At 58.3% G+C, this 27,613-nt stretch overlaps 3 protein-coding genes across 5 annotated transcripts in view; 1 reads left to right on the top strand and 2 right to left on the bottom strand.

The window, feature by feature from the left end:
* The window catches only part of STX1B (syntaxin 1B), a 254,524-nt gene that overhangs the window by 19,612 nt on the left and 207,299 nt on the right, over positions 1-27,613 (top strand). The gene's annotated exons all lie outside the window — the stretch shown is intronic.
* On the bottom strand, positions 72-3,916 carry HSD3B7 (hydroxy-delta-5-steroid dehydrogenase, 3 beta- and steroid delta-isomerase 7). Of its 3 annotated transcripts, none has more exons than XM_066383304.1 (7): positions 3,796-3,916; positions 3,325-3,493; positions 2,975-3,130; positions 2,643-2,751; positions 2,469-2,568; positions 2,160-2,322; positions 72-1,819 (listed from the first exon to the last, which is right to left on the bottom strand). In XM_066383304.1, the coding sequence occupies exons 2-7, from the start codon at positions 3,488-3,490 to the stop codon at positions 1,404-1,406; spliced, it is 1,110 nt and encodes a 369-aa protein (XP_066239401.1). In that variant the 5' UTR covers positions 3,491-3,493; positions 3,796-3,916; the 3' UTR covers positions 72-1,403. The 3 variants fall into 3 exon arrangements, with proteins under 3 accessions (XP_066239401.1, XP_066239402.1, XP_066239400.1); XM_066383305.1 differs by having other exon boundaries at positions 2,469-2,514; positions 3,325-3,496; positions 3,796-3,906; XM_066383303.1 differs by having other exon boundaries at positions 3,325-3,496; positions 3,796-3,904.
* On the bottom strand, positions 4,429-26,803 carry SETD1A (SET domain containing 1A, histone lysine methyltransferase). Its single transcript, XM_066383318.1, has 19 exons — positions 25,552-26,803; positions 24,813-24,977; positions 24,501-24,596; positions 22,505-22,775; positions 21,341-21,462; positions 20,909-21,138; positions 19,770-20,619; positions 18,837-19,616; positions 18,171-18,347; positions 17,971-18,058; positions 16,899-17,056; positions 16,656-16,743; positions 14,467-14,796; positions 8,053-9,084; positions 7,462-7,634; positions 7,271-7,381; positions 6,978-7,097; positions 5,312-5,449; positions 4,429-5,234 (listed from the first exon to the last, which is right to left on the bottom strand). Exons 2-19 carry the CDS (start codon positions 24,960-24,962, stop codon positions 5,061-5,063), a joined length of 5,088 nt encoding a protein of 1,695 aa, XP_066239415.1. The 5' UTR covers positions 24,963-24,977; positions 25,552-26,803; the 3' UTR covers positions 4,429-5,060.

Here is a 27,613-nt window from a genome sequence, read left to right as displayed (position 1 = left end):
CATAGGCTGTGTTTGCTTGTTGGCCGCTGTGTCTGTCTGTGCCCTGGAGTGTTGCTGGGGGCTAGTGTCTTCTGCCCGGTCTCGGTGGAGAACGGGCTGCCCACCCTCCCCCACCTGCGACCCTGCGTGCCCCATGGATGGTCTCGGGCCCGGCCAGGACTTGCTGCTTCCCCTTCCCCTTGAACCGTAGCTCAGCCCCTCACGAAGCACACTGCGCGTGTCCATCCCACGGGTTGACACATGCTCTTGCCACGCCTCGAGCGTGTGTACATGATGTGTTCTATGCATTCACCCTGCCCCCTCACTCCAGCCCACCTGCAAAGGACAAGATGGTGACCCTCAGCTCCCCCGTACCCCCTGCCTGCTGTGCAGCTGTGTGCGTTGGCGTGTTTCCGTGTCGCTGGCGTGTCACGTGATGTAGCTGTGTTTGCTGACATGAGTCCCTGCCCCTTCTGTTTCTCCATTGGTTTCCAGAGCTCCTCCCCCTCTCCTCTCCAGAGGGGACAGGGCTCTCGGGGCCTGGCTGGGGGCCACAGCCAGGCCACCCTCTCCTGTTGGCCCTCAGAGACCCATTTCTCTCTATTGGTGATCATGTTGCAAATGGATTAAAACAGGAAAATCTGCCCTCTCTCCCCAGCCCTGCATGTCCTGTCCCCAGAGCCCCCCACCCCTACCCTGGGCCGGGTTGGGCCCCGTGGGACGGGAGAAATAGCAACCAATTCAACAGCGGGCGTACTGCGTGCTCAGTTCCTTCTGTCCCAGCACGGGGCTGGCGCCGCGGGGAGAGGTGACACGGGGGGTGTGGGCCAGGCGGGCAGGCGGCTGGATACCACACAGAACCACTGGGCGTCCTCAGGCAGGTATCCCAGCACTGCAGGGACTAAGCTTGGGTGCGAGAGTGGAAAGAAGTGAAAACAGATTTCTTCGGCTTTCATTGATGCACATCCAAAGGTGATAAACACTTTAAAGTAATAGGACTACGAGCCCCTCAGGAGGGACAAAGGCCGGGGGGTGGGGGGAGAGCCAGAAAGCCTCTCCACTCTGCATTCAGGCCCGAGGCTCAGGTTCGGAGGTCAGGAGGCCAGCATGAGGCCTGTGGGACGTGGACTCACTTCCTGCTTGAAGAGCCATTCACAGGGTGGCGTCTGAGAACATCAGGGAAGTCAGACCCTTGCCAACCGGCCGTCAGGCCTGGGTTGAGAGGGAAGACGCTCCTGCCCTAGAACCCAGAGGCATCAGGACACAGACCCGGGGCCTGCGGATTTAATGCGAGAGCCCGAGGCCGGCCAGTGTGGCGCCGGCCCCTTCCACAGTGGGATGCCGCCTGCCTTCCCTACCCAGGGCACGGGGGCTCTGGACCCGGATGGATGTTCTGCGCTGGGCTCCGGGCCCCAGTTCCGCCGTCACTGGGCCGAACTGTCCATGGCCTGCACCCAGCGGATGGTCCGGGTCCGGCTGTCCTCCCATGAGAACAGGGGTTCATAGCCAAAATGGCGCTGCGCCTTGTCGGTGCTGACGGTGAAGGTGGTGCTGGCGATGGCCAGCGTGTAGGGGTTGAGCAGGGGCGCGTAGAGCAGCAACGGCCGCAGCAGCCACTGCAGCAGGGCGTTGAGGGCGGCCAGGAGCATCAGCAGCCAGTAGGGCAGCAGCGGGCGGGTGCCCACCAGCCGCAGCCCGCAGGGGCCCAGGAACTCCATGTTGAAGTCCTCGTAGCTCTTGTAGGGCGAGGCGTCGTAGCAGAAGTACACCTGGCCGCCCATCAGGGCTGCTCGTTGCGCCAGCTCCCGGGCCACCAGCACATGCATCCAGGCCACGTTGCCTGCCAGGAAGGGAAGGGGGGTGGACATGCCCCTGAGTGTCCTTGTGACCATGTAGATGGTCTCTCCCAGGCCAGCCCACATACAAGCCACTTCCTCTTTTGGCCCAGGTAGATGCCAGCCCTCTCGTCAGCCTATGACATGGATAGTTTTAAATGTCTGCCTCCCCAGTGGACATGGATACTGTTTCCTCTGGCCTGTGCAGATAATGCCCACATATCACAGTCTACCCTGGCCCATAGACAGGCTTCTCTTCCAGCCAGGGTGCGCACTGCACGCTTTCCAGAACCACTCCGGGCCTGCTCTGTTCTTCGCCTGCCTCGTCCCTAGCACGGGCCTCACCTACATAGACCCGTCCGTGCTCCACAGACGCTGGAATGGCCCGGAAGAGCCGGCCTCCCAGGCGCTGGCCCTGGTGATAGATGTCCCTCATGATCTGGTGGCCTTCGCCATAGATGCCGGTGGGCCGCAGAGCACATGTCACCAAGGACAGCCCCCCTCGGACCTGGCGACAAAAGGCAGGCATGGCAAAGACCTGGGAGCCAGTGGCCTGCCCTCGGCCTGGCCTCTTCAAGCTGGAAACTGAAGGGCGGTGCCCAGGGCAGGAGGCAAAGAAGCCCAGCGGCTGTATGTCATCCTTCCCAGCCTCACCTTCCTTCCATTGGCTTCCAGCACCAGCTGCTCGGCGAGGGCCTTGCTGCAGGGATAGGGGTGACGGTGTACTGCTTCGTATGGGGTGTCCTCATTGCCCCTATCGGGGGAGGGAAGATTCTTAATGCCGAGGGAGACGGGGCTCTTCAAGTGCCGAGGGCAAGCTCAGCTCACCTGTAGAAAGGGTGGCCTTTGACGTTGGGCCCCACAACTTCCATGCTGCTGGTGTAGACCAGGAACCGTGTTCCAGTCTGCACACAGGCTTCAATCACGTTCTGTGTCCCTGGGGAGGAGGCTGTGTGTCCAGACTGAAGCATACTTCCTGCACCTCTCCCCTCCCCGTCCCATGGCAAGGGCCAGCCCGCCACTGCAGGGGCAGGAGTGTACCCAGGACAGACTGGCACCGGACACTCACAGGGGTCAAGGTTAAAGGGGGAGGAACACAGTCAACATGAGGCCGTGAGCCAGGATAAGGGCAGGACTAGAGCAGTTGGGGAGCGTCTCACCCTTGACGTTGACTTCCCGGATGGTCTCGGGACTGGCCCTCCCAAACACGTCCACCAGCCCAGCCGTGTGGATGACCACATGAGCTCCAGCCATAGCCGCTGCCACTTCGTGGGCCTGGGTCACATCACCCTGGATGGCAGTCACCTGCACCGGTCCTGGTAGGAGGTGTGGGCAGCCAGGGGCGATGTCAGAGCAGCGGCTACTAGTCAGCTGCTTGGTTCAGCCTACACCCTGGGGAGCCGCGTGTGACTCACTGCCCCCATTCACGCGCTTTGGAGAACATAAACAGGCATCATCCTTTCCACCGCAGAAGAGGGAGTCCACACCCTCCCCGCCCCATCGCGGTCACCTGTCTCCAGCTCCTCCAGCCAGGGGCCCAGGTGCAGGTCGAAGATTCGCAGCTCAAGGAGCCGGGGCTCCCGCTGCAGCAGCGTCCGCACGACGTGCTGCCCCAGGAAGCCGCAGCCACCTGTGACCAGGTACACCAGGGTCCGGGCCTGTGCCGAGTCTGCCATGTCCTGCTAGGGAGAGACCCTGGCTCACCGGAGTTTACTGGAGTTGCTCCGCCCCGAACCCAGCCGCCCACCTGTGATCCCTGGACGGGGTCTCTAGCCCAGTAGACCGGAACGGCGACCCAGGGGCCAGATCTGTTTCCGGTGGCTGTGGCTTGCCAACTCCTGTTACTTAGATAAGGCGACTTGCAGGAAGGGCTCCGTGCGATAGGTGGAGGGGGAGGTTCTGGGACCAAACGCAGAGGGTGGGAGGCAGGGAGTTCGGGAGGGAGGGGAGAGGAAGGTGGGCTGGGACCACCTCTGCCTACCTGTAGCCACAGTCCCAGGTTACCCAACTAGCCACCGGCAAAGCTGGGCCTCTCCCCTCTCCCGCCAGCTACACACCGCCGTCCCCTTCCGCTTGCTCCGCCCTCCGGCCCATTCCAGGAACCAACCGGCCCAGCCTCCACCTCTCTCCCACTCTCCAGCCACAGGGCGCCCCCTGGCGGCCACCGCACTCCCCCGGCATCTGGTTCCCGCAGAGAACTTGGGGAAGGGGATGGGAGAGCCAAACCTGCGGAATGGGCGCTGAGGAGCCTGGGGGCGAGAGATGAAGCAGGCAAGAGGGACCTAAATCCTGCAGGATGTCCGCCCTTCCTTGTTGCTGGCCTTCCCAGGAGGCCACAAGCCCCGCAGCAGCTGTGGCTCTGGGTAGAGAGGCCTGACCTTGGCCAGATCTGGCTGGCCTCGCTGGGGAATTTCTAGATACCGTTCCAGCCTATCAGGTGGCCCAAAGCAATGGAGGCTGAGTCTGTTAAGTCCGGGCTCTTGCCCAAAACCTTTCTGCCCGCACCACACTCGGGCGCCCATGTGCTCCTCCTCACCTGCCCACCCTCTGTCCTCAGCCCCCACCCCACCGACTCTCCCAAGATACTGACCAAGCACTTTTGTACAATAAAGTTTAATCACAATTATAAAAATGTGGCATTGGGTTTGCGCTATTAACATATGTACAGTCCAGCCCGACAGGAAGGGCCCGCTCCCCAGACCACCCTGGCCTGGCCCAGCCGGGGCTGCCAAACAGCAGGGTAGGAGAGTGACCCACAGGGTCTGGCAGGAACAAGATGAGGCAGGGTTCCAGGCACGGAGTCCCCGGGACAGGGAGGCGCGGGGCCCCCTTCCCCAGGGGGAGAACATGGCCACTGCCCCTAGAGACCCCTAAACTGGGGAGGGGTGCACGCAGGGCACAAAAGGGAAGTCCCCATTAACACAAAGCAAGGGGGCAGTGCAGCCCCCAAGAACAGGATCTGTACAGGCTGGCACCCCAGGTTTCCACAGGAAACAGCTGCTGGCAGCTACGAAACATTTACAGCTTCTTCTCCGCAAAGAAAAAAATTAGGGGCTGGGTGGCAGGGGTGATAGGAGAGGCAGATGTCGCCTCAAGAGACTGAGGCTCCCTTGCAGGGCTCAGGAGCCCAACTCCGTATTTGGAGATGGGGGCACGTGGGCCCTCCTGAGCCCACTAAGGCTGGGGGGCTGGGAGCTCAGGGCACCAAGGGGAATAAATAGGGGCGTGGCGCCAGTCCCGCCCACCTCAGTTGAGGGAGCCACGGCAACTCTCGGTGCCACACAGACACGGGATCTTGTTGTCCTCTAGCGGGAACTTGTAGTCGTACGTGATCTCCTCGTCCACACCGATGGGCTGCTTGGAGTAAATCACGATCTTCTTCTGGGCCTCAATGGTGATCACCTTGGCGTAGCAGTTGGGCTGCAGGGATGGAGGGCACAGTGAGCTGTGTGGTCACCCCCCCGACCCCAGCCGCCCTGGCCAGACCCCCCGCGCACCGTGCAGCAGTGGTTGATGAACCTCGCCAGGTTGCCACACTTAGTAGCATCAATGATGGTGTCATGGTCCACCCGGAACAGGTAGCTGCTGCCAATGCCCTCCTGCACGTAGCGCTTCTCCCTCATGTCGGCCACCATCTGGGAGGATGGGGCGCAGTGGTCAGAAGCTGCCCTCCACTTCCCGCCAGACCAGGCCTGACCCCCCAGCGTGGTGACAGGGGGTTTCTTAGCTACCATCTGGGGGCCACCACGACCTGGACCAGGTCCGGAGGTCTCACTCTGGCCCCTACTAAGCCGACACGGGGATGCTCGGACCGCTTCCAGAAGCCCACTCTATGGCCAGTCCTTGACCTCTGGCTGCCATTCCGAGTCCCCAAACTGGAGCCCAGGGGAGTCTCACTGGTCACTGGGCAGCAGCAGCGACTGGCTGGCTGCTCCGAGAACCCACGGTGGGGCTGTGGCAGTTCCCGAAATGACAGTGCCCATTGCAGCCTGAACCCCACTCCTCTTCCTCCAGGACCCTCTCTCCAGAAAAGGTACCACTGGCTGCTGCTAGCTGTTCACATACAAGAAGGACTAACTCTTTCCTCCCAGAAAACAGGACAAGAAACCCTCTGCGCTCTTCCCTCGGGCGACCTCTCTTCTAGGGCCCCCACTGCCAGCCAAGTGCCGGGGACTCCTCCCAAACCTCTGGCTCCGCCAGCATCTACCTCAGCGGGGCTGCTGGCTATCTTCCTCCAGACGTCCCCCGGGCACTGCAGCTTCCCGTGTCCTGACTGGAACTTACCCAGTCCCATATCTGTTCCTGCCCCCACTCCCCATCTCCCTGCTAGCTGCTGCCCGCAGAGCCCTGAGACGGCCTCACTCCTCCTCTTGCCCTCGCGCTCCCGAGTCACCCTGCTGCCAGTCTTGCCAGCTCCCTGGGACCCACAGGCTCCGGCTGCCTTGGTTGCCACTGCCCGGTCCGGGTAGCCACCTCCGCTGGGGTCTCTGCGCAGCACCCCCCAGCCCACTGACCCATCTCCAGCTCTGCCTTCCCTGCAGCCAAAGAAAGCTCATCAGCTCCCAAGTCCTCTCTCGTTTCTGTCCACAGCAACCCTCCTCTTCATCCACCACTGGGCTGAACTTACAAATGTGCTTCCTAAGTCACGGGGAGCCTGGCCTCCACTCGCCCCTCCAGCTGTACAAGTCCTTCCAAGCAGCCAGAGCCCTCCTCGTCCTCCGGAGACCGTCCTACCTCCAGGCCTTTGCACAGCCGGCAAACACCAGGAGCTCTGCCCTCCCTCGAGCCAGGGAGTTACTCCTTCAGCTCCTGGTGTACACACCGCTGTGCTCCAATCCCCCTGCCTCCCTGAACTTCCCCTTTTATAGACCAAGCACCATCCTTTCTTGTTATGTGTTCAACTCCTGTCTTCCCCACTAAACTGAGGTCCTTAAAGAGAGTTAATACTAGTGTTGCTTCTTATCGGGTCACTAACATCTTTACTACTTTACTAGGACCCGTTACTAGGCAGGAAGGAAGCCAGGGGGACAGGGGCGGGGACAGAGGATCTCACTGACTGAGCCTTGGAACTGGGGGCGTTGGTGGGCTTTATCCAGAGGGCTGGATGGGTCTCATCAGCAGGCCATGCTGCCAGACGGGGAGCTGGGTACGGGGCCTCCTCACCTGGCGGATGTTCTGACCCACATACTCAATGACCATCTCGTCGGCTGCAATGGGTTCCATGGCGAACAGCCCCCACTCGTGGATCCGGCTCCGGCCAAATCGGAGCTTCTTCTTCCGGAACTAGAGGGCGGAAGGCAGACCGCTGCTGGACGCCTCCCTCAGCCCATCTCCTGGCTCCTCCTGCAGCCTCCAGGGCAGGGGACTTTCTGGCCACTCAGCCCCAGCCCACCCCCGGGGGACGATCCGATGCTGCCTTGACACTGAGTCCCTCCCCTCCTCAAGTCCTCGCTCACCTTGAGCTGGTTTAACTTCAGCAGATCACTGTCCATAACGGCCGAGGTGCCGATGGCACTCAGCAGCCGCCGCTGCTCAGACCGGCGCTCCGAAAGCACACGGTTAGTCCCCTGTGAAAGGACAGAGGCGGAGTGACGGGAAACAATGCGAAGGGGACACCAGGGGGTCAGATGTCAGGGCAGAGCCTCACCTGAGTGTCGGCCCCTTCCAGCTGCCGGGCAGAGACAGGGCACACGTCCAGGTACCTGTCCTTCTCCTTCTTGCTGATGGGGTAATAGCCTTCGCTGCGGGCCGAGCCCGTCTGGTGCTCACGGGGCCCGTCCTGGGGCCGCCGCTTGCGTTTTGGAGTGCTCAAGTTAGTGAGTGCGAGGTGTGTTAAGGAAAAGAATGGGCTCCTCACTGGCTGGCTCCCTGGGGCCCCACTCCGTCCCTCCAGTCCCAGCCCAAGGACAGGGCAACAGCCTCCGCGGGAGGCGCTGAGCACGCCTGCAGTGAGCATTACGGAAAGATGGAGAGAAGTCAGGCTTAGGTGGGCTCTCCTGCCAGAGGAACTCTGGGAGGCAGAAGAGAGGGACGAGGCCCACGGGAGAGGTGAACGCGGGAGCCGGAGAAGAAATACGCGGGCTGGACGTGGGGGGGCAGAGAGAACTGGGAGGGAGGGAGAAAAGCCAGACACCAGGAGGGATCAGGAGAGAAGGCCACCCGGCTGGGTGCCCTCCGAGCGGTCCGCCCCGCCCCCCGGCGTCCCTCTGCCCCAGGCCGGCCGCTCAGGTCAGGATATTGGTGTGATGGACCCAGTGCGTATCGTTCAGCCAGTCAGCCCCGCTCGTCTGCTGCAGCAGCCGCTCGTACATCAGCCGTAGGTAGCCCATGTCCTCCAAGTCCAGGCCCGAGTTCCAAATGTCATAGAGGATGGTCATCTGCTCAAACTCACTGCGGGGTTCGAAGGTGGGTGGTGGTGGTGGCGGCGGCGGGGGCGGTGGCCGCCGGCGCCGGGCATGTGAGCGGAGGCTGCGTCGCCGGATGGCCCCCTCCCCGGTGCTGCTGCTGCTGCTGCTGCTCTCGGAGGACTCGGACTCCTCCTCCTCGTCCTCCTCCTCAGCCGCCTCCTGCTGCTGCTGCTTTGGCTCCTCTGCCTCAGCCACCACCACCTCCGGGGCCTCCAGGACCTCATCGGCCGGGGAGCTGAAGAGAGCCGCAGGGGCTGGCACTGGCTCCAGGGGCCGAGGGGACGGGACGAAGGGCGAGGGCTTGACGGCCAGGGCGTAGTTGTGCTCCAGCAGGATGTGGCTGAGCAGGGGGCCTGGGCGGTCGGCCTCCTCCGGGGTCTCTGTGGCCTCGGAGTCATCACCCGGAGGCAAGGCGGCCGGTCCGCGCCGGGCCGGGGTCAGGGCCAGGCTGGCCAGCACCGCCAGGTCCACTTCTGTCCCGGGCTCGGCCTCTTCCTCCTCGGCGGCCCGGCTGCGGCCTGTGGCCCGGCTGCGCCCTCCTCGGGTCACCTCCTCGGGCCAACTCTTGACCAGAGACGCGTGGTCCAGGGGCAGGTTGCGGATGGTCCGCTCCACAGCCCGGGGGGCTTTGCGCGAGACGGGGCCAGGGGCCCTGACCTGCTGGGGCGCGGCTGGGGCTGGCTCTGGGACCGGCCCCTCCTCCACGGCAGAGAAGGAGACAGTTTTCCGGCGCTTCTTGGGTGGTGGCAGGAGGAGGACAGGGGAGGAGGGGCGCTCCTCAGGGCCAGGGGCCGGGGCTGGGGGCCCCGCCGCCGGCTCTGTGGGAGGCTGGGGCACACTGGGCGGTGGCTCCTCAGCAGAACCTGGGAAGAAGCACATGGGGAGAGGGAGCGGGTCAGCTTAACCTAGAGGCATCGGAACGAGGTTCGCCATGGGCAGGACTGGCCCACCTCGCAGGCAGGCCACCCAGACTGCCTTTCAACAGGCTGCACTCTTCTCCTCAGGTTCCCACAGCCGGCCCTGCCCGCTCAGCAACCACCCGCCCTCACACTCGCAGTGACCTCAGAACTGTGGGCCCCACAGGGTGGGTTTGCACCAGGTCATTCACACACTAGGCATTCACTGAGCACCAGGGACACACCAGGAGAGGAAAACACACCGGGAGACACTTCCAAAGCCCTCAGTTCGTGGTCCAATGGAGACAATTAGTGAAACAAGTGCCCCGCCCAGACTAGGAGCAGGGGCAGGGGCAGGCCGAGGCTCCAAGGACAAGCCCTCGGGCCTGAGCCTTCACACCAAGACTGGTGGTGGCAGAGCTACACCCAACAACTGGGCACACAGACCAATAGGATTTTTGCCAACTGCATTTCTAAGGAAATAGTGAGCCTATCTGAATTAAAGTATTCATTTCCAACCACAAACACTCTCCGTTTAGTGAGGTGAGAAAGATACCATGTGAAAAGCTGAGTCTTTGTAGTTAAATATTTAATAAAATTTGCCTTCGCCTGACCAGGCGGTGGCGCAGTGGATAGAGCATCAGACTGGGATGCGGAGGACCCAGGTTCGAGACCCCAAAGTCGCCAGCTTGAGCGCGGGCTCATCTGGTTTGAGCAAAGCTCACCAGCTTGGACCCAAGGTCACTGGCTCGAGCAAGGGGTTACTCGGTCTGCTGTAGCCCCACGGTCAAGGCACATATGAGAAAGCAATCACTGAACAACTAAGGTGTTGCAACAAAAAACTGATGACTGATGCTTCTCATCTCTCTCTGTTCCTGTCTGTCTGTCCCTATCTATCCCTCTCTCTGACTCTCTCTCTGTCTCTGGGAAAAAAAATAAAATAAAAAAATAAAAATTTGCCCTCCTCCTCATTGCCCTGCAGGGAACACTGGGATTTGCCCAGGTGAGGAGCAGGGAGAAGGTCTCCCCTAAGGAAGCGGAAGGTTGAGCTGAGACCCCAAGGCTGAGGGGCGGCTGGGGAGAGGAAACACTACCTTTTCTTTTATTTATTTATCTTATTTATTCATTTTAGAGAGGAGAGGGAGAGACAGAGAGAGAAAGAGAGAGGAGAGACAGAGAACAGAAACACTACCTCTGCAACCGGCCACGCTCTGTCTCCAGCTAAGCACTGGCAGGACGGGGAGCACCCGCTCCCTGTCGGACGCTCCCCCAGTCTGCCGCTGAGCTCAGAGCTGTGGACACTGCGCAGGACAGGAACGGCCCTTCTCCTGGGGCAGCCCCCGTCCTGCAGGTCTGACCCACAGACACTCCCCATGAGGCCGGTCCACGCCTTGCCCTCCATTCGAGATTTCAACTGCCCAAACGGCCCGGGCCTTGGGCCTCCAGCCCTTTGCTTACACGGTTCCCTTTGTGTGGAATGCCTCTCTCCTCTCGTCCACATGGGAAGGTGACATGCAGCTTTCAGACCCAGATTAATGCCACCTCCTTTGCGAAGGCTTCCTTGACTTCCTCACACTGGTAATAAGTTCCTGTTAGAACCAGCAGACTGGTGGTTCTCCATTGTGAGTCTACAGGTTGGCCACAGCAGATTAACAGCTAACATTTTATGTCAAGCACTAATCCAAGCCCATTACATATATTAACTACTCACTTAATTCTCACAACAAAGCCAGGAGATGAATACTATTATTAACCCCATATTATAGATAAGGAAATTGAGGCAGAGAGAAGTTAATAAGCTGCCCAAGGTCACACAGTTAGCAAATGACAGAACAAGACCTGTACCCAGAACGCCTGAGCTGAGCTCGTCCTCTTCTGCAGGCCCCACGCCGCTCTGGGTGCCTTCCACTGGGACTCGGCGGCTTTATAACTGGCTCCCCCACTCACAAAGCGCCAGCAACAAGCCTGGCCTGAGCAGGCAGTTCGCACCTGTCCCATGCCTTAACAATGCTGCCCACACTGGCACCCTGAGCAAGACCCTCCGGCCTGCATTTCCCAAGCATCGGGGATCCACTCTGAAGCGAGCAAGGCCCCGGGGCCTCACCCCACTGTCTTCAGGTTCAGTCCTTTCCCCACTTCTCTCTAACACTTTGGGACCCACCGTCCCAACCTGGCCCACTTTGCCTCCTGGCTCAGACTCTACACACACATTTGCCTGTCCTGAAGGAAACCTGGCCGTGCCTTTCATTCAGGGAGACAACTTTTCGGGTACATTCCTAGTCTATGCAACTCCCAGAAGCCACTGCTTCTACAGTATGACCACCCCTCATTAACTGATAGCTACGTGACCCAAGCCAACCCACCAGAAACTTCCCAGAGAGTAAGGATCTAGGACAAGAGCTGGTCCTCTGGGGGGTAAACACCCTCCAGTGGGATAGAGAAGCAGGGATAAGCCCACTCACAGGAGAGAAGAATGAAACAGACTGGAACCCAGAACAGAAACAAGTCCTAAAGGTGTCGGAGTCCCGTCTCAGGGTTCCACCAGACAAGCCCTGTCCCAGCCTCCTGCCCCACTGGGCCACACGGACCTCCACCCGGTTGCATCATCGGTAACTTGTTTCTCTTTCATTCTCTAAAAGCCCAGGGAGCGGACCTGCCCGGACTGTCCTCTCCTCTCCCACCTCCTGCACCTGTCTCAGGGACTCTGACATCCCACCTGTTTGCCTAGTTCCCCGTCTCCATGGTCAGCTCCCCTCCACAGCCACACACCCGACCGTGTCACCCCCAGAGCGTCTCCACCTGGAACCCTCCCCACTCCCCACAACTCCCAGGCCCCTTCTGTCTCCCGCACCTTCCACTCCCTCCAGCCTGCAGACCCCGGCTCTGAATATGCCCAGTCCTTAGCCCCCAGCCCCGTAAAGCCTCGGGGCTGCTCAGGGGTGTGACTCCCACCTTCACCTCTCTTCTCTTCCTGAGGCCCCTCCGACTCAGAAAGGTCCTCCTGTCCCATGGCCAAGTGAGGCAAGGGGCCTTCAAGCACGACACCCTCACTGCCCAGCTCCCGCCTCCCCATTTACAGACAGATCCGCGTCAGATCTAGAGTACACCCGTTACCCACAGTGCCCATCCAGCAAGTATCCCTCTCCCTCCGCGTTCGCTCTTCCCTTCACTGCGTGAACACGCCCAAGTCTCTCCTACTTTGGAAACCTAAGCCTCTATCACCCTTGCTTCTTGCCATCGCCAATCCCAGTTGAGTACCCTTGAGTAACTTACTAAACCTTGGAAGTCACCATCTGGAAACTGGGAATAAAGATGTTGTGAGGACTAAATGAAAAATTAAACTGCAGTGTGCCCGGCCCAAAGCCTGGCACCCAGGTACTTAGCAACCATTAATATTACTATTACTTTTTTGTGTATTTTTCCGAAGTGAGAAGCAGGGAGGCAGTCAGACAGACTCCTGCATGCGCCCGACCAGGATCCACCTGGCATGCCCACCAGGGGGCGACGCTCTGCCCATCTGGGGTGTTGTTCCCTTGCTCAGCAACTGAGCTCTTTTTAGTGCCTCAGGCGGAGGCCATGGAGCCGTCCTCAGTGCCCAGGCCAACTTTTCTCCAATGGAGCCTTGGCTGTGGGAGGGGAAGAGAGAGATCTAGAGAAAGGAGAGAAGGAAGGGTGGAGCAGATGGGTGCTTCTCCTGTATGTCCTGGCTGGGAATCGAACCCAGGACTTCCACATGCTGGGCCAACGCTCTACTGCTGAGCTAGCCGGCCAGGGCCAACCACTGATATTATTAATCACAACCCCGCTATGCTCCCTCCTCTCACAAGAGTGATCTACCCTTCCGGAAGACTGCTTCTCTCTCTTGCTTGTCCTCAATCCTCAAAACCCCATAACCTGGCTCGTCTGATCCATGCTACTGAAAGTGAAATCTGGCAGTGACCTACCAGCCAAATCCAAAGAACACACACTTTTCCTATCTTACAGCTTTTCTCATGGCCTGCTGATACAAACCACTCTCTCCTGTACTCTTTTCTTTTTAAAGACTTTATTGACTCTACAAAGAGGAGAAGTGGGGGTCGGGGGGGGGGGCAAGAAGTATCAACTCAAAGTTGCTTCGCTTCAGTTGTTCTTGGATTACTTTTCATATGTGTCCTGACTGGGTAAGCCTCGGGTTTCGAACCAGCGACCTTGGCGTTCCAGGTCAACACTCTACCCACTGTGCCACCACAGGCCAGACCGTCTGATCACTCTTCAGCCTTGTCTGGCTCCCCTTGCCCACCTGTCTCTTACAAGATGATAGGGCTCCAGTCCCCTTCTATCATTCCAAACACCCTTCTAGAGCACACAGGTGCATTCTCCTCCGGATGTTCATTGCTCTCACACACTTGCCTCATTCCCAGCTACTGCGCTTCCGGGACCTTCAGATCCATCGTAAGAACACCCTACTCTTCCTGCATAAACTCTGGCTCTTTTCCAAGTTTTCTCTGCACTGCACCTTTTCAAATCTACAATACAATCATGCCATTCCTCTAATGGCACTCCACTGCCCACAAGATCAAGAGCAGATTTCTAGCATGGCCTATCCAGTTCGCACGGTTCAGCCCTTGCTCCCGCGTCCAGCTCCAACCCTCCAGCTTAGCTTTCTTTCTCTTCTCCCAACATGCTGTTTCCTCTTCCCCAGGGCCTTTGCACATGCTAATCACTCCCTCCAGCCTGCTTCTCCAGGACTTCACAGCCCGAAGGTGCTTCAGCAGGAAAGACTCCCCAACAGATGCGCTCAGGTTCTCAGAACACCCTGTACTTTTGTTTCAGTGCTAATCAGAGCTGGTAGTCACGGATTCTAATGTATTTATTACTAAACTGCCTCCCCTGTAGACCGTAAGCTCCATGAGGATGAGAACTATGTCTATTATGCACACAGACGGGTACTCAGCAAACACTAATATTATTAATCCTTTGGTATTCAATAAATAAATACCAACTGCCTGCCCAACAGTTCCCTCAGCACGGTAAGTTATGTGACTATGCTATAAAATAACAACTCAGCATCCAAATCCACAGAGGAAAGCAAAGAAAACCTACGTTTTGAGCTTCTCGGCTTCCTTGGGAAGAGACCATGCTGGTTTTACTTCAGTAGCCGAGCACCCTGGTCTCTGTAACCCACTTACGGCAGGACATCTTGAGTCTGTTAGGCCAAAATGTCTCCCAGGGAAAAGTGACAGGAAGTAAAAACTTCTGTCCAACTCTGCATGTTTTCCAAGAGAGTCACACTGTTAATGCCAACCCCACCGTTTTCATGGACACCATGGTTCTCGCGCGTGCGCGCACACACACACACACACCACCTACCCGCAGGTCTTGCTGGAGACGTCTCCTGCTCAGGGAGTGCGGTGACTGGTGAGCCTGCAGTCCTCTCCGGCTTGGGCTCCTCCACGGGGGCTGGCAGGGGCACAGGGACATCTCCAGGGGGTGGCGATACCGAGGGTACAGTTGCTGGCTGCTCTTCTTCTTCTTCTTCTTCTTCTTCGGACTCAGATGACGAAGACGAGGATGAAGAGGAGGAGGAGGAGGAGGAGCTGGACGAGCTGCCACTCTCGGAGTCCGAGGTGCTGTCATTTTCGCCATCTGAGTCAGCATACAGAGAACATTTGGAGGACAAATCGCTCCCCTCGTCCTCGCCTGGAAATCCAGAAGCGGCAATCAGGCGAGGTGGGAAGATCCCTCAGTGGTCAAGCTGTGGGTCCCTTCGCTGCCTCATGGCCGGGGACGGAGGCTCTGGGCTAGGGGCTGGGAAGCCCCGTCCTCAAGCGGCGGGGTAAGTGCCCCTCCGGTTCAGTGTGATAACCCTCAGTGTGCGGGCTGGGGGCACGGCCGAGGGAAGCCCTGAACACTGCGTGGAGGCTAAGTCAGGGAAGGCACTCCTGTAAGATGCTGAAGTCAAGAAAGACAAGCAGGGGTCCACTGAGCAGACATGGCGGCTCAGCAGGGAGGTTGAAGAGACGAGGACCACTCAACAGACCGGCAAGCAGTCCTCTCTAACTCTGGAGTTTCCCAAAGCGCCTGGACAGCAGGCTCGAAAGACGGGACCGAGTAAAACCAGCCTAGCAAACGATGTGTCCCGCACCTCCACAGACAATCGTACACACAAGGGCTGTAAGAAATGCAGAAGAGCGCCATCTCTGGGAACACGATTAGGTCAACTAGAACAGAGGTGGCCAGGGAAGGTCTGCAGGACGACAAGATGAACCCGAGCAGGTAAGTGAGAGCTGGATTGTAACGGCCTCCAGCGTCAGGCTGAGTCGGCGGCACCTTGCAGAGAAAGGGAGGAGACTTGACAGAGGGGCCCAGGGGGCCTTTTAGGAAAGATAATTCCGTCAGGAGACTGGAAACGGATAGCATAGGAAGAGAGGGTAAGGATGGAAACAGACTGGAACATCAGTCAGAACTACTGCAGCCTCTGAGGCACAAAGCCGGCCAGACACAATCAAAAGTGGCAACTCAAGGAACATGGAGGCGGTGAAACTGAAGGGAAACGGTGACCACGTGACCACGTGGGCGTGTTGGGGTCTGCTCTGTGCTTTACCGAAGAGGCTCTAGTCTAAGCTGTCTGTCTCGCCATTCCGGCCTCTGCCGGCACGGCTGCTCAGAGGCCTACCTTCACTGCCAGGCACAAAACAGTCCGTCTGCCCCCGGGTCTCCCACCTGGCGCCTCTCCGCCCCGGGAACCGACTGTGTCTTCTCCAGAACACAGATCCGTATCGCAAGTGCTAGTACTTGTTCCCTTGTGGGTCACGTCTCTCCCTCCCCAACTGATCGCAGGCTCCCAAAAGCAGGAACCACACCTGTCTTGGTCACTGGTGTCCTCAATACCTGGAACAGCACCTGGCACACGGTAGGGGCTCAATATACAGGGTGTGGCAAAAGTAGGCTTCGAGTTGTAAGCAGAACAGTTGATGCTACTGTTGCTGTTTACTGTTACATTAGTGTCCATGCAAACAACTGTAACCCCACTTTTGCCCCACCCTGTATATCCTGAACAAGGGAACGAAAGGTAAGACTAGAGCAGGGACCGAGCCTCAGAGGATGCGGAGGAGCAAACAGGTAGGTCTTCAACTGCAGAACAGAACTGTGTGCGGAAGTGGCGGCTGCGGGGAGAAGAGCGGCCCAGCTCTGGGGCTGACTTAAGGACGAGCAGTGCTCAACAACGGAAAGGCACACACAGTCCGAGAGCACGGGGGCAGCAAGGACACAGCCCCTCACCTTGAGGGCCTGGGGAAATAAATAGGCCCTGCTGGGCTCTCCTCCAGGCACAGCTGTTCCAGCAGCAGAGGCGAGCAGGAAGGAGCATTCTGGGTATTGGGCTTATTTTTTATAATGGGCCAAGGGTTCCGAAAAATAGGGCTAAAAAGGTAGCTTTTCGTGATGGCAAAGGTGGCTAACAAATCCAGCAGGAGTTATGTGGGTTCAGGAGAGAAAGAGACAGGTGGCCAAATCCCTTCCTCCCCAAGTCAAAATTCTCCTGCATCGTCTGCACTAACCGTCTGAGGCCTCTGTCTCCTTCTTCGCAGTAGCCATGGCTTCCTCACGATCTTCATCTTCCTCGTCTTCCTCATCTTCCTCCTCATCCTTAAGGGAAGGGACAAATAGGGACTAACAGCAAAAGGACAACTGGCCTTCTAGAAGGCACAGCTACCTGGGCTCCAGCCCAAAGGGAGGCTGGCTACGGGGACAGGAACGCGGGAATCAGGCCCCCGGCAGGGACCGGTGCCTTGGCGTCTCACCTTCTCGGAGGAGGACTCCTGGGACGCCTCCTCCCCCTCACTGTCCAGAGCAAAGGACTTGCGGTGCTTGCCCTGCGTCTTGCTCCGCTCTTCGTCTCGCTTTGGGGGCTTGGTCCCCGGACGTCCTGACTCTCCAGCCTCCTTCTCTCGCTCAGGGTCTAGGCCCAGGTGAGTGGCAGTTAGGACAATGTACCATCAGTGGCGAGTTACCATTTCTCGACCCTGCGGAAGGAGCTGGGCACACGCCGCTGACCTTTCTCGCAGCCCCACCCGACACACCTCGTCTTACAGACAAGAGGCTGAGACGCAGCAGAGAAACATAAAACCGCAGACACCTAACATCCTAGTTTTAAATGCACCACACTCGCCTGACCTGTGGTGGTGCAGTGGACAGTGTCGACCTAGAAGTGGCCAGTTCAAAACCCTGGACTTGCCTGGTCAAGGTACATACAGGAGTTCGTGCTTCCTGCTTCTCCCCCACCCATCTCTCTCTCTGTCTCTCCACTCTAAAATGAATAAATAAATAAATTTTAAATGCACCACACTCATTTTATCTTCCATCGTTTCCTGAGTTGGATGAAAGAGGCAGCTGACTCGTCACGGCTAGCCCAAGAGTATGGTACTAAAGCTAAGAGGCTTCTGGAAGCAGACGGGCCTCAAGAAGGAAGGTTCCCGGACACAAGCTGCCAACAACAGCTTAGACTTAAACAAACTGGGAAGAGCTTGAGCTCTACATGGCAACTCAGGGAGATGACCTCGTTAACTCTGAATTCTGCGATTTTCAGATGTGGAAGTTATTTCCATTTCATAGGAGGACACCGGAATACAGAAACTTTAAAACAGCACACCAAAAAAAATAAATAAAACAGCACACCAGAGTAAGACCCATAACTATAGTAAAATCCAAGGACCACCCTCCGGAGCTTCTCACGGATCTCAGAACTGCTTTACTTCAACCCTGACCCAAAATCTCCACGTGGCCCCTTGCCTTTACGACACTGTCATCCCTGTCGCCTGCTTTCCTATTGGAAACTAAGTACCCTTTGTTTTTCTACCTGACCTTCCCACTCACCATCTTCATCTTCCTCAGCTGGAGTGGAAGGCCGGGGCCTCTTTTCCTCACTGGCCTCGGAAATTTCTGAGGGTTCTTTTCGTTTTACCTGGGCCACAGGAAGAAAAGAGCCCGTTTAGCACTCCAACACTCCCGCTCCCAACCACCACGCCCCCAGGGAGCCCCCGAATCCCGCCAGGCAGGCCCACAGTTCCGGGTACCTTGAAAGATGGCAGCCGCAGGGCCCCTCGCAGCCCTGACCCAAAGGCGAAGGCCTCGATGCCTGTGGTGCCCCCGCTCTTTGCCCAGTCGACGAGAGACAGCAGGCCCGGCTCTTTGAGCTTTGTCTTCTCTCTGTCTTCCTCCTTGGCTTGCTGTCTGGCTGCATTCTGGAATGGCTGCAGGCAGGGGGGGGGAGACTGAGCCCCAAAACCCAGGTGCTCCCTCCTTCCCCCTGCCCGGGAACGACTCCCAGGCCCCAGGAAGAGCTGCCTGCACTCACTCCTCCATCTGGGGCACATCTAGGCCGTCCCTGCCCTGCACCAGCCCGGTAGGGGCAGTTCTTCCGAGTCTGCGCACTGACAGTCCCAGCAGCCTTAGGAAGCAGCCACTATGGCTCCCACTCCACAAATGAAAAAGCAGAGACTGAAGCCCAGAGTCGCCTAAGGGCCATGTCCAGTGGAAGGAAGCAGCAGGGCCCCGACAAAGCGCTTCAGCCTCTCGGGCTATGGCGCTGTGCCCGACTCCCCCGCCCAGCCACTGTCCCAGCCCCTCCGCTGGCCTCGACCACCCCTCCTCTCTATTCCAAGTTGTGCAGCCTGGAGAAGCGAGAGGCCTGTTTCCCCTGAAGGAGCCCCCACCGCCCCAGCCCAGGCACAGCTCTTCACCTTGGCCTTCTCCTCCTTGCTCTCCCACCACTGGTCAAAGGCCCCGAAGGCCACGTTTTCCACCATCTTGCGGTTGAGGTCTCTCTGCATGGTGCTCTTCATCTCCTGGACAAGGGTGGCCAGCACGCGGCCCACGGTGCCCGCCGAGGGCAGGGTCTTGCCCTCGGCCAGCTCTGCTTCCTCTCTCAAAGGCAGCCGGGCCTCCTCCCCCGAGACTGACGAGGGCAGGGGCTCGGCCGCCACAGGCAGAGGCAGGTGGTAAGCCTCTCGGGAGTACGCCCCTCGGCCTTCCTGCCCTTGCGTGTACAGAGCATAGGGTAAACCGTAGGCCGCCTCCTGGGGGGGCGGAAACGGGAGGAAGGCCTCTCCGAAGGCCCCGCCATGGGGGCCAGTCGAGGCAGCGGTCAACCCCTTGCCCTGCCGCAGCTGGTGAAGCCGAGTTAACATCTGGGTCTGCATCTGGAAGGACATGGGCATGCCTCCCCACTGAGCCCCAAGCCGGTCCATGAGCTCCAGGGAGTTCACAAAGTCATAGATGTGTGGGGGCGGCGGAGGAGGCGGCGGGTACTCGGGGGGCGGCGGCCCATCAGGTCGGGGTGGAAGGAGGTAGGCAGGCTGGTGGGGATAACCAAGGGGAAGGGAAGCCAGGTAGGGAGGTGGGGGTGGCGGTGGGGGTGGCGGGGGCGGGGGCTGCTGGGGCGGTGTCGGGGCGGGAGGAGGCGAGCCGCCCCTGTCGTCGTCAGAGATCTCCATGTCCTCTCCAGAAGAGCACGGAGAAGCCTGCGGGGTGAGAGGACAGTCACAGAGAACTTCCGCCCATGTCCTGGGCTTTTCCTCAAGTCCCTGTTCCCTTGTCTAGTCCCTAGGTTGGGCCTGGGCCCGACCCTGACTCCCCAGTCCCAGGTATCTCCGCTGGTTGACCTCCCAACTCACCTGATTCTGTCCGTTGGCCTTAGGAGACTCTCGGGGAGCCCCTGGTTCTGCACTCCCGGCGGGTGCGACATCTTCAAAACTAGCTGGGGCCGGCGGGGGTGTGCAGGGCCCGTGGCCTGAACCGGAAGGCACCTCAATCCCTGGGTCTCTGGCCTCGGGGCCGGCGGTGCTGTTCTCTTCCTCCTCCTCCGTGTCCGAGGCCAGAAAAGAAAATTTGGAGCGCTGCTCCTTCAGCAGCATCTCGATGCGGGAATCCAGGCTGCTGTGCTGAGCAAAGGGCACACTCTCATTGGTGGTCTCCGGGGCGGGGGAGCCGGAGCGGGCTGGGGAGGCTGGGCGGGGGGAGGTCCGAGCTTCTTCTCTCTCGGGGCTGGGCCCCCCAGTGCCACCGCCTCCACCGGGTTCTGGAGGCTCCGGGGGCGGGGCCTCCGAGGCCGGGGGCCGGTAGTCCTGGTCAGAGGGCCGGCTGGGCTCCGAGGGCAGGTAGGAGGTGTAGGAAGGCGGGAACCGCTCAGCCGTGTTCTCAGCAAAAGGCGCTCCGGGGGGCTCCTCCCGGGCTGCCCGGCGGGGGGGGTAGGAAGGGTGGCGTTGGTAGCGATTCCAGCTTTCATAGTATGCTGGATAGTTTGAGTCAGAACCACGAAAATGAGAGAATGAGGAAGAGGAGGAGGACGAGGAGGACGAGGACAGCGAGGACGAGGAGGTGGAGGACGTGGCGGTGGCTGCGGTGGTGGCGGAGATGGCTGCAGAGGTGGTTGTGGGGGCCGAGGAGGCAGAGAAATGGCGGCGGGAAAAGGAATCCTGGTAGCTGTTCTCTGAGCGCCGGGGCTTGAAGGAGGTGGACGTGGTGCTGGAGGGAGAAACGCGGGAATTGGCTGGGTCCGGCTCTGGATGACAAACCCCAGGGCAGCAGTCCTCAGCGCCCTCGCCCCTCTACGCTGCCCCCAATACCTAAATGCTGTTAGGTTCCTACCTAGAGTGGGTTAAGTCAGCTCCCCAAGAACAGGGATGTGTTGGCTGAATCCACAGAGAAACTAGGACAAATTATTCGTTTCTAAACTCCCTCTTAGAGACTCAGGGTTTCTTCTTCCCAGTAGCAGTTCCCAGAACCTGGGGCCCCAGGGGTGTTTGCTCTGCACCTGCTGGAGTAGGCGGAGTCCTGAGAGTAGGGGGTGCTGCCCCGAGACGTGTAGGGGGTGCCTTGGGAGGACTGAGGGGTGAACTGGCCAAAGGAAGATGGGGTGTCTTGTCGGCCGCTGGAGAAGCTGGTGTCCTGGGAGCAGGGGGTGCCGTTGCCAGGAGTGCCCACCACAGCGGTGCCTGCTGGGTAGGCAGCCGTGTCAGAGGAGGCGCGACGGCGGGACTCGGTCTGGATGGGGAGAGTGGAGCAGGGAGAAAGGAAAAGAGATCAAGTGCCGTTTAACAACCTGCACGTCTCCAAACCAGGACTCCTAGTTCCCTGGCTTGTAAGCAGTACATAACAGTGAAGTCCAGAACCTCCCAACGGCTGGTCCCGGCGCTCAAGGACCATGGCCACGTGGCGAGGGCCAGGGCAACCACAAGCTTCTCACCGTCTCGGTGGCTGCACCAGAGCCCTGGAACTTCTCAGTCAGGGCCTTGCCCCCAGTGGGCACCGTCTGAGGGGTGTAAGAACCATTGACTATCAGTTCATAGTACTTCATTCGCTGCTGCCCTGGAAGGAGAGAGATGGAAACTGAGTCAGATGGAGAAAACAACCCCGTCCCAATGCACTGTTCCCACTTGCTTCCCAGGCTTCAAGGGAAGCCTTGGGTTTAGAGATTTCAATTCTTCTACCATTTCTGTCTCTGAAGCTTTCTACCTAACCTTCACCAAACAACTACCACAACCACACACGGCACAACCCTCCCAGCTCTTCTACGTGTGCTGCTACGGAGGGAAAGCATCAGCACTCCTGCTGCACAGACGAGGACAATGTCGAGCTGCACAGAGTCACAAGTGACTAGTGGCAGACTGGAATTCCAGCCCGGGTCGTCTGATGCTCTGCAGCCTACAGACTCAGGGTTGCAGAGTGGCAGCCTGAGGCCCTCATACACTCTTACAAAAACAGTCATATGCTAAACCAGCGGTCGGCAACCTCATTTGTCAACAGAGCCAAATATCAACAGTACAACGACTGAAATTTCTTTTGAGAGCCAAGTTTTTTAAACTCAAACTATCTAGGTAGGTACATTCCTTATCGAGGTAGCACCCGCACATGGTATTTTGTGGAAGAGCCACACTCAAGGGGCCAAAGAGCCGCATGTGGCTCGCTGACCACTGTAGCTAAACTATAGGGTGCTACCCCAGCCCTGCTAAGAATAACACACAAAAAATCACACATGTACCATAATCCCTCTGTAAAATTCTGTGTTCAGAAACCATCTGGCCTGACCTGCAGAGGTGTAGTGGGTACAGCATCGACCTGCAATCCTGAGGTTGCCAGTTTGAAACCCCGGGCTCGCCCAGTCATGGCATGTATGCGAAGCAACTACTACCAGCTGATGTTTCCTGCTCCTACACCCCCTCCACTCTCTCTCCTCCCTCTAAAAATCAATCAATAAAAATAAAATAAATGCCTTTAAAAAATAAATAAAAGCCGATCTGGCCACGAGAGCTTCAGATGAAGAATCCCAAGCTGCTCATGCGCCTGGCCGACAGGCACTTGCACGTAGGACCTCTGCGGAAGCCCCGCTCTGGCAGCGGCAGGGCCTTACCTTTGATGTCGAGCTGCGCGTGGATGATGTTGCCCATGACGGAGGTCAGGTGGAGGTTCCTGACCGTCTCCTTGGCCCCGCGCGTGCTGGTGAAGAGCACGCGGGCCAGGCCCAGGTGCTTGCGCGTGCGGGGGTGCAGCAGGATCTCCACCTCCTCCACCTCGCCGTACTTCCGGCACATGTCCTTCAGGAAGGGCTCCCGCACATTGTCGTTCAGTCTCGCGAAAGTCACTTCCTTCAGGGGGATCTGTCCGATATAGAACTCATCCAGCTGTGGAGAGGACAAGAGTTACGTCTGGGGTGGTCTTAATACTCTTTCCTTCGGGAAACTTTAGAGAGATCAGGAGGTTAAGAGGAGCCGGACTGGGAAACTGAGAGGCAAGGGAAGGCAAGGCAAGGCAAGGGAAGGGAAGGGGGCCCCAATAAGGGACACATCAGTCTTGACCCAATCTTTCCTAAATTCTTCTCACCACAGAATGGCAAGAACCAAAAAAAAAAAAAAAAAAAAAAAAAAGGTGCAAATTGAAAAATAAACACTCAATGGGAGGAACTAACTACTGAGAAATAATTCACTAACCCAGGTTTTACTAACTGATTACCATGCATTGGGCACTAGGAATACAAAGATGAAAGAAAAGGAGATTCCTGTTCAGAAAAGTAGACTAGACAGCGAGCTACATACGATCATGACACGACACAGTAAGTGTCGGGAGAGGTGTAGAGAGAGTGTTTGAGAGCCCAGAAAAAGAAACCTTTGTTCAGAGTGAAGGCAGGAAAACATTCATACATTCATACAGATGGTGTCATTTGTACTGGGTTTTTCGGATAAACAGGAGTTCACCAAAATGACAAGGACTTAACAGGCATGAAACTATAAAATAACAGCGTTTCCTAGAACTTGCAAACTGGAACAGAGGTGTGCAGCATCGAGACGAGAGAGGAGGCTGAGCAGATCAATAGTCACACACGTCAACTAAAGTAAGAGAACAGTCAGGTGGCAAAGACCACGACAGCAGGATGGAACCTGAAATGGAGAAGAGAAGGGAAGCAAGGAAACCAGAGTCTGCATTAAAGAAATGGCCATGAAACAAACCAATTAGGATAAAAAGGTGTGGTTAGGAAAACGGGTCAGCAGAACTTTACAACAGATTCTGTGACAGATAAAGGAGCGGAGAATCGTGGGATGACTGCTAGGTTTCTAGCCTGTGCAGCTGAGGAGATGGGAGGCAGAGCAGGGTTCAAGGGGTAAAGAGAGTTTGTTTTAGGCTTGTTGAGTCTGAGATGTCTGTGCAGCCTCCATGCTGCTGGTCTCACTACCAGGCACACAAGTTTGGAGTTCAAGACTGATCTTGACTAGAAACAGAGGTTTGGAAGTCATGAAGCTTTTGGTAAGAGTCAAAATCATGGGTGTGAAAGAGGCTGTCCAGAAAAAGTGTAAGTGAAAATCGGGGTAAGGGAACCCCACAAAAGGCTTATCCAAAAATGAAGAAAAATAAAGTTAGTGAGGGAAACTAAGAACCACAAGTTTTCTAGGCACAGCCCAAGGCCTGATGAATATCCTGTCTAGACAGGAAAATGGGAATCTTCTGAGGAAACAAGATGGAGGATCAAACAGCTAAGTGAGAAGTAAGGCACAGAGGACTCCAGGGAGTCACTCCCCTTAACTGCCAGACTGGGGTATCAGACCAGGGCCCTGTCAGGCTACGCACCGGCAAGGAACACAGTAACAGGTACAACAGCTAACCCTGTCTTTTACGTTACTCTTCAAGAAGTCAACACCCCTACTTAGGACACCTCACCTACACCTTTCTGGGAAACAAACATACCTTCGGTCCAGAACAACTCCGTCTCTTAGTCCCCCAGAGACTGTTAGATCTGGCTGTGATCCCTTCATTGGAAAACTCCCTTTTACTGGGCTCCATTAAGACCAGGCTGCTAGGACGGACCCTCCACACCCTCCAAGGGCCACCGCACCAGAAGACTAGCAGACACATACCTTAAACTTAGGGACTGGGAGGGAAAAGTCTCTGTTTTTGGACCTGACGTGGCAACGGGGGTCTTGGAGGTCTTCGACTGGTATATACTTTGAGTCCTAGGAAGGAAAGCAGGAACAGAAAGATGGCTCAAGGAGAAACCACATTGTCGAGCTCTAAGAAGTCCATATGGGGACCCATATGCAAAAAAAGAGCTGGGCTCTCGTCGGTCGCTTCTTAAGAGGGCAGACCGCGGGTATGGAAGTTCTAGGCGCTGAGCAGCAGAACGGGGCCTGGAGTCCCCTCGATGACCAGGGAAAGCCTGGGGCACTCACGTTGACACTGAAGTGGACTCCATCGTAGCGGTACACCTTCTGCGATGGCCGGCGCAAGCCAGGGTCCAAGGCAGGATCCACGATGAGCTTGTAGTTCCGCCACTGGAAGCTCGGGGCCTTCTGCCCGTCTCCCCCACCTTCCTGATCCATCTCTGCTCATTTACACTGCGAAGACAGAGGACCAGGCAAAGGGGGTTCAGATCTCAGGCCGGCCTCCCCTGCTGCCCTTCACATCTAGCCCAGACTCCAGGTTCTCTCATCCATCACCCCAGTTTCCACACCTCACCGTGACCCGTGGCTCCCCCAGCTTCTCCCCCAAGTACACACTTTCCCCATAACAACCCATTCTCTCTCCACCTCCCAACTCTCCCCTCGGACCGCCAGGCCCATCTCGCGCCCCCGCTGCCCTGAGCGCGCGCCCCACTTGCCCCCGGAGCCAGACCCCTCCCCCGCCCCCTGCAGGCCCCGCCCCCTCCCGCCTCCTCACCGGCCAGCGGCCCGGGCCGAGCCCGGCTCCCGCTCCCACACACCCGCTCGCGTCCCCGCGCCCCGATCCTCCGGCCAAGAGGTGGCACCTAGTCGGGGCGTTGGAAACACCGCGAGACCGAGTCCGAGACCCGGCTTCGGCCCCGAATCCAGGAGGGGGGGGGTAGGGGGAACGCGCGCCGCTGCCCTCTCCTCCCGCCCCGGCGCGTTCTGCCCCCCCATCTCCGCGCACGCGCGGCGCGGCCCCACTCACCCGCTCGTGTCGAGCGGCTCCCCCTCCCCCCCACCCCGCGCGGCACCTCGGTGGCGCGAGGCGGCGGCGGCGGCGGCGGCGGCAGCGCGAGACCCGGCCCCGCAGCGGTGGCGGCGGCGGCGCCCCCCCACCACCACCACCTCCCCGGCGCGCGCACCAAACACCACCGCCACCTGCGCGAGGCCCAGCTGGCACAGCATAGACATTCGCACTTTCGCCACGGGCGCCGGCGGGAAACCAACGGGGCCGAGGATAGCGGTTTCGCCTCGGCCGGCGCCCTAGAAGGCTCGGGTGTTGCAGCTCAGGGAGCCTAGAGATTGGCCGCATCCCCCGGAGAGTGGGCTGCACCACGATTATCCAGCTGCTCTGGCCTGGGGTCGTTGACGAATCGGCGGAGACGAAAGCGGCGACTAATCCCTGAGGAAGAGGAGGCGGGGCGGAGAGGAGGAGGCCAGCCAGAGCTGGGGAGACCTGAGTGGCGCGTTGAACGGGCGCAGATTCGTCAGGCAGGCGGGGCGAAGGGGTGGACGGGACGCGCGCTCCTTTGCTCCTCTTGCCTGCCCCTTTCTTGCGCGGCCAAATGTCTGAGAGGCTGCAGATTCGCCACAGGTCCCGGCCTCGTCTGTTGCCTCCTTTTACCCGCCTTGGTGGAGCAAGAAAATAATGCCTGGTTAGCCAAGCCCTGTTGGCAGAATCGATCACTTTTCTGGATTGTCTTACTAGTACAACTTAAGGGGCCGCTCAATTCCGACCCGGGGAAAAGGGTATGGCCCAAAGCTCTTCTCGTAGTCCGATAAGAATTTTCGGCCGAGCATCCGGGCCTGGGTAATTCTGAAGCGCCGGCCTAGCGAATCTGCGAATTCTTCTGTGGGCGGGGCCAAGACGCCGTGCGCGGAGGGCGTGGCCAGAGCGTGCGGAGCCTGGCGTCGCGGGGCCGCTTCCTGTAGGACCCGCCGAAACCGGGCATGGCTGGGAGGGGCGCCCGTGAAATGGAAAAATACAACCGACCACGGTGACTCAGGCCGTTTGCCTAACGCCGCACATAGTGCGCGGCGCGTTTTCCTCGGTCATTCATTCCCTTTGGGCCTCTAGCTGCTTAAAGTGCCCACTGGACAGATGGGGAGACTGAGGCCCGCAGAGGGTTCCGCATTTTACCTGTATTTGGTCACCATTAGTGATTAAACAAACCCGAAGATTGCCTTAAAAGTTTTGTGATGAATTTGAAGTGGGGGGGCTTAAAGACCTTTGAGAGATTCCTGTAAAAAACAATAAACAAGATTTTACAGGAACTAGGTGAGCTGGTGGATTCTCCAGGCATCATGGTCCCAGTACCCGGGCCGGGGCTGGCGCAGTGGGGGTTGGGCGTGGGTGGGGTTGCTATACATACGCGGTCCCGCCGCTGGAGGGCAGTACCAGCCCAGACTTACACCTTGGTTTAGGGTTGCCCGATATTGGGCACCCTTGATCTTCATCTTGGATGGGGATTATTCTGGTCTCTGGGTAATGGTGTTCCCAGGAGGCCTCTGCCTGAGCTAAGGATGCCCTAGGTTCCAGACATCTCTATCTATGTCTTTTACTGTATGACCTTGGGCAAGTCATTGACTTCCCAAAGCTTCAGATTCTTACTCCCAAATAGATGTTAATAAGAATCTATTGGCCCTGGCCGGTTGGCTCGGTGGTAGAGCGGCGGCCAGGCGGCCTGGCGTGCGGAAGTCCCGGGTTCGATTCCCGGCCAGGGCACACAGGAGAAGCGCCCATCTGCTTCTCCACCCCTCCCCCTCTCCTTCCTCTCTGTCTCTCTCTTCCCCTCCCGCAGCTGAGGCTCCATTGGAGCAAGGTTGGCCCGGACGCTGGGGATGGCTCCTTGGCCTCTGCCCCAGGCGCTAGAGTGGCTCTGGTCGCGACAGAGCGACGCCCCGGATGGGCAGAGCATCGCCCCCTGGTGGGCGTGCCAGGTGGATCCCGGTCGGGCGCATGCGGGAGTCCGTCTGACTGCCTCCCAGTTTCCAGCTTCAGAAAAATACAAAAGAAAAAAAAGAAAAAAGAATCTATTATTTGTACA

This window comes from Saccopteryx leptura, chromosome 4 (genome assembly GCF_036850995.1).
Source record: "Saccopteryx leptura isolate mSacLep1 chromosome 4, mSacLep1_pri_phased_curated, whole genome shotgun sequence".
NCBI classification, from domain to species: Eukaryota; Metazoa; Chordata; class Mammalia; order Chiroptera; family Emballonuridae; genus Saccopteryx; species Saccopteryx leptura.
This window is presented reverse-complemented; position numbering and strand designations above follow the sequence as displayed.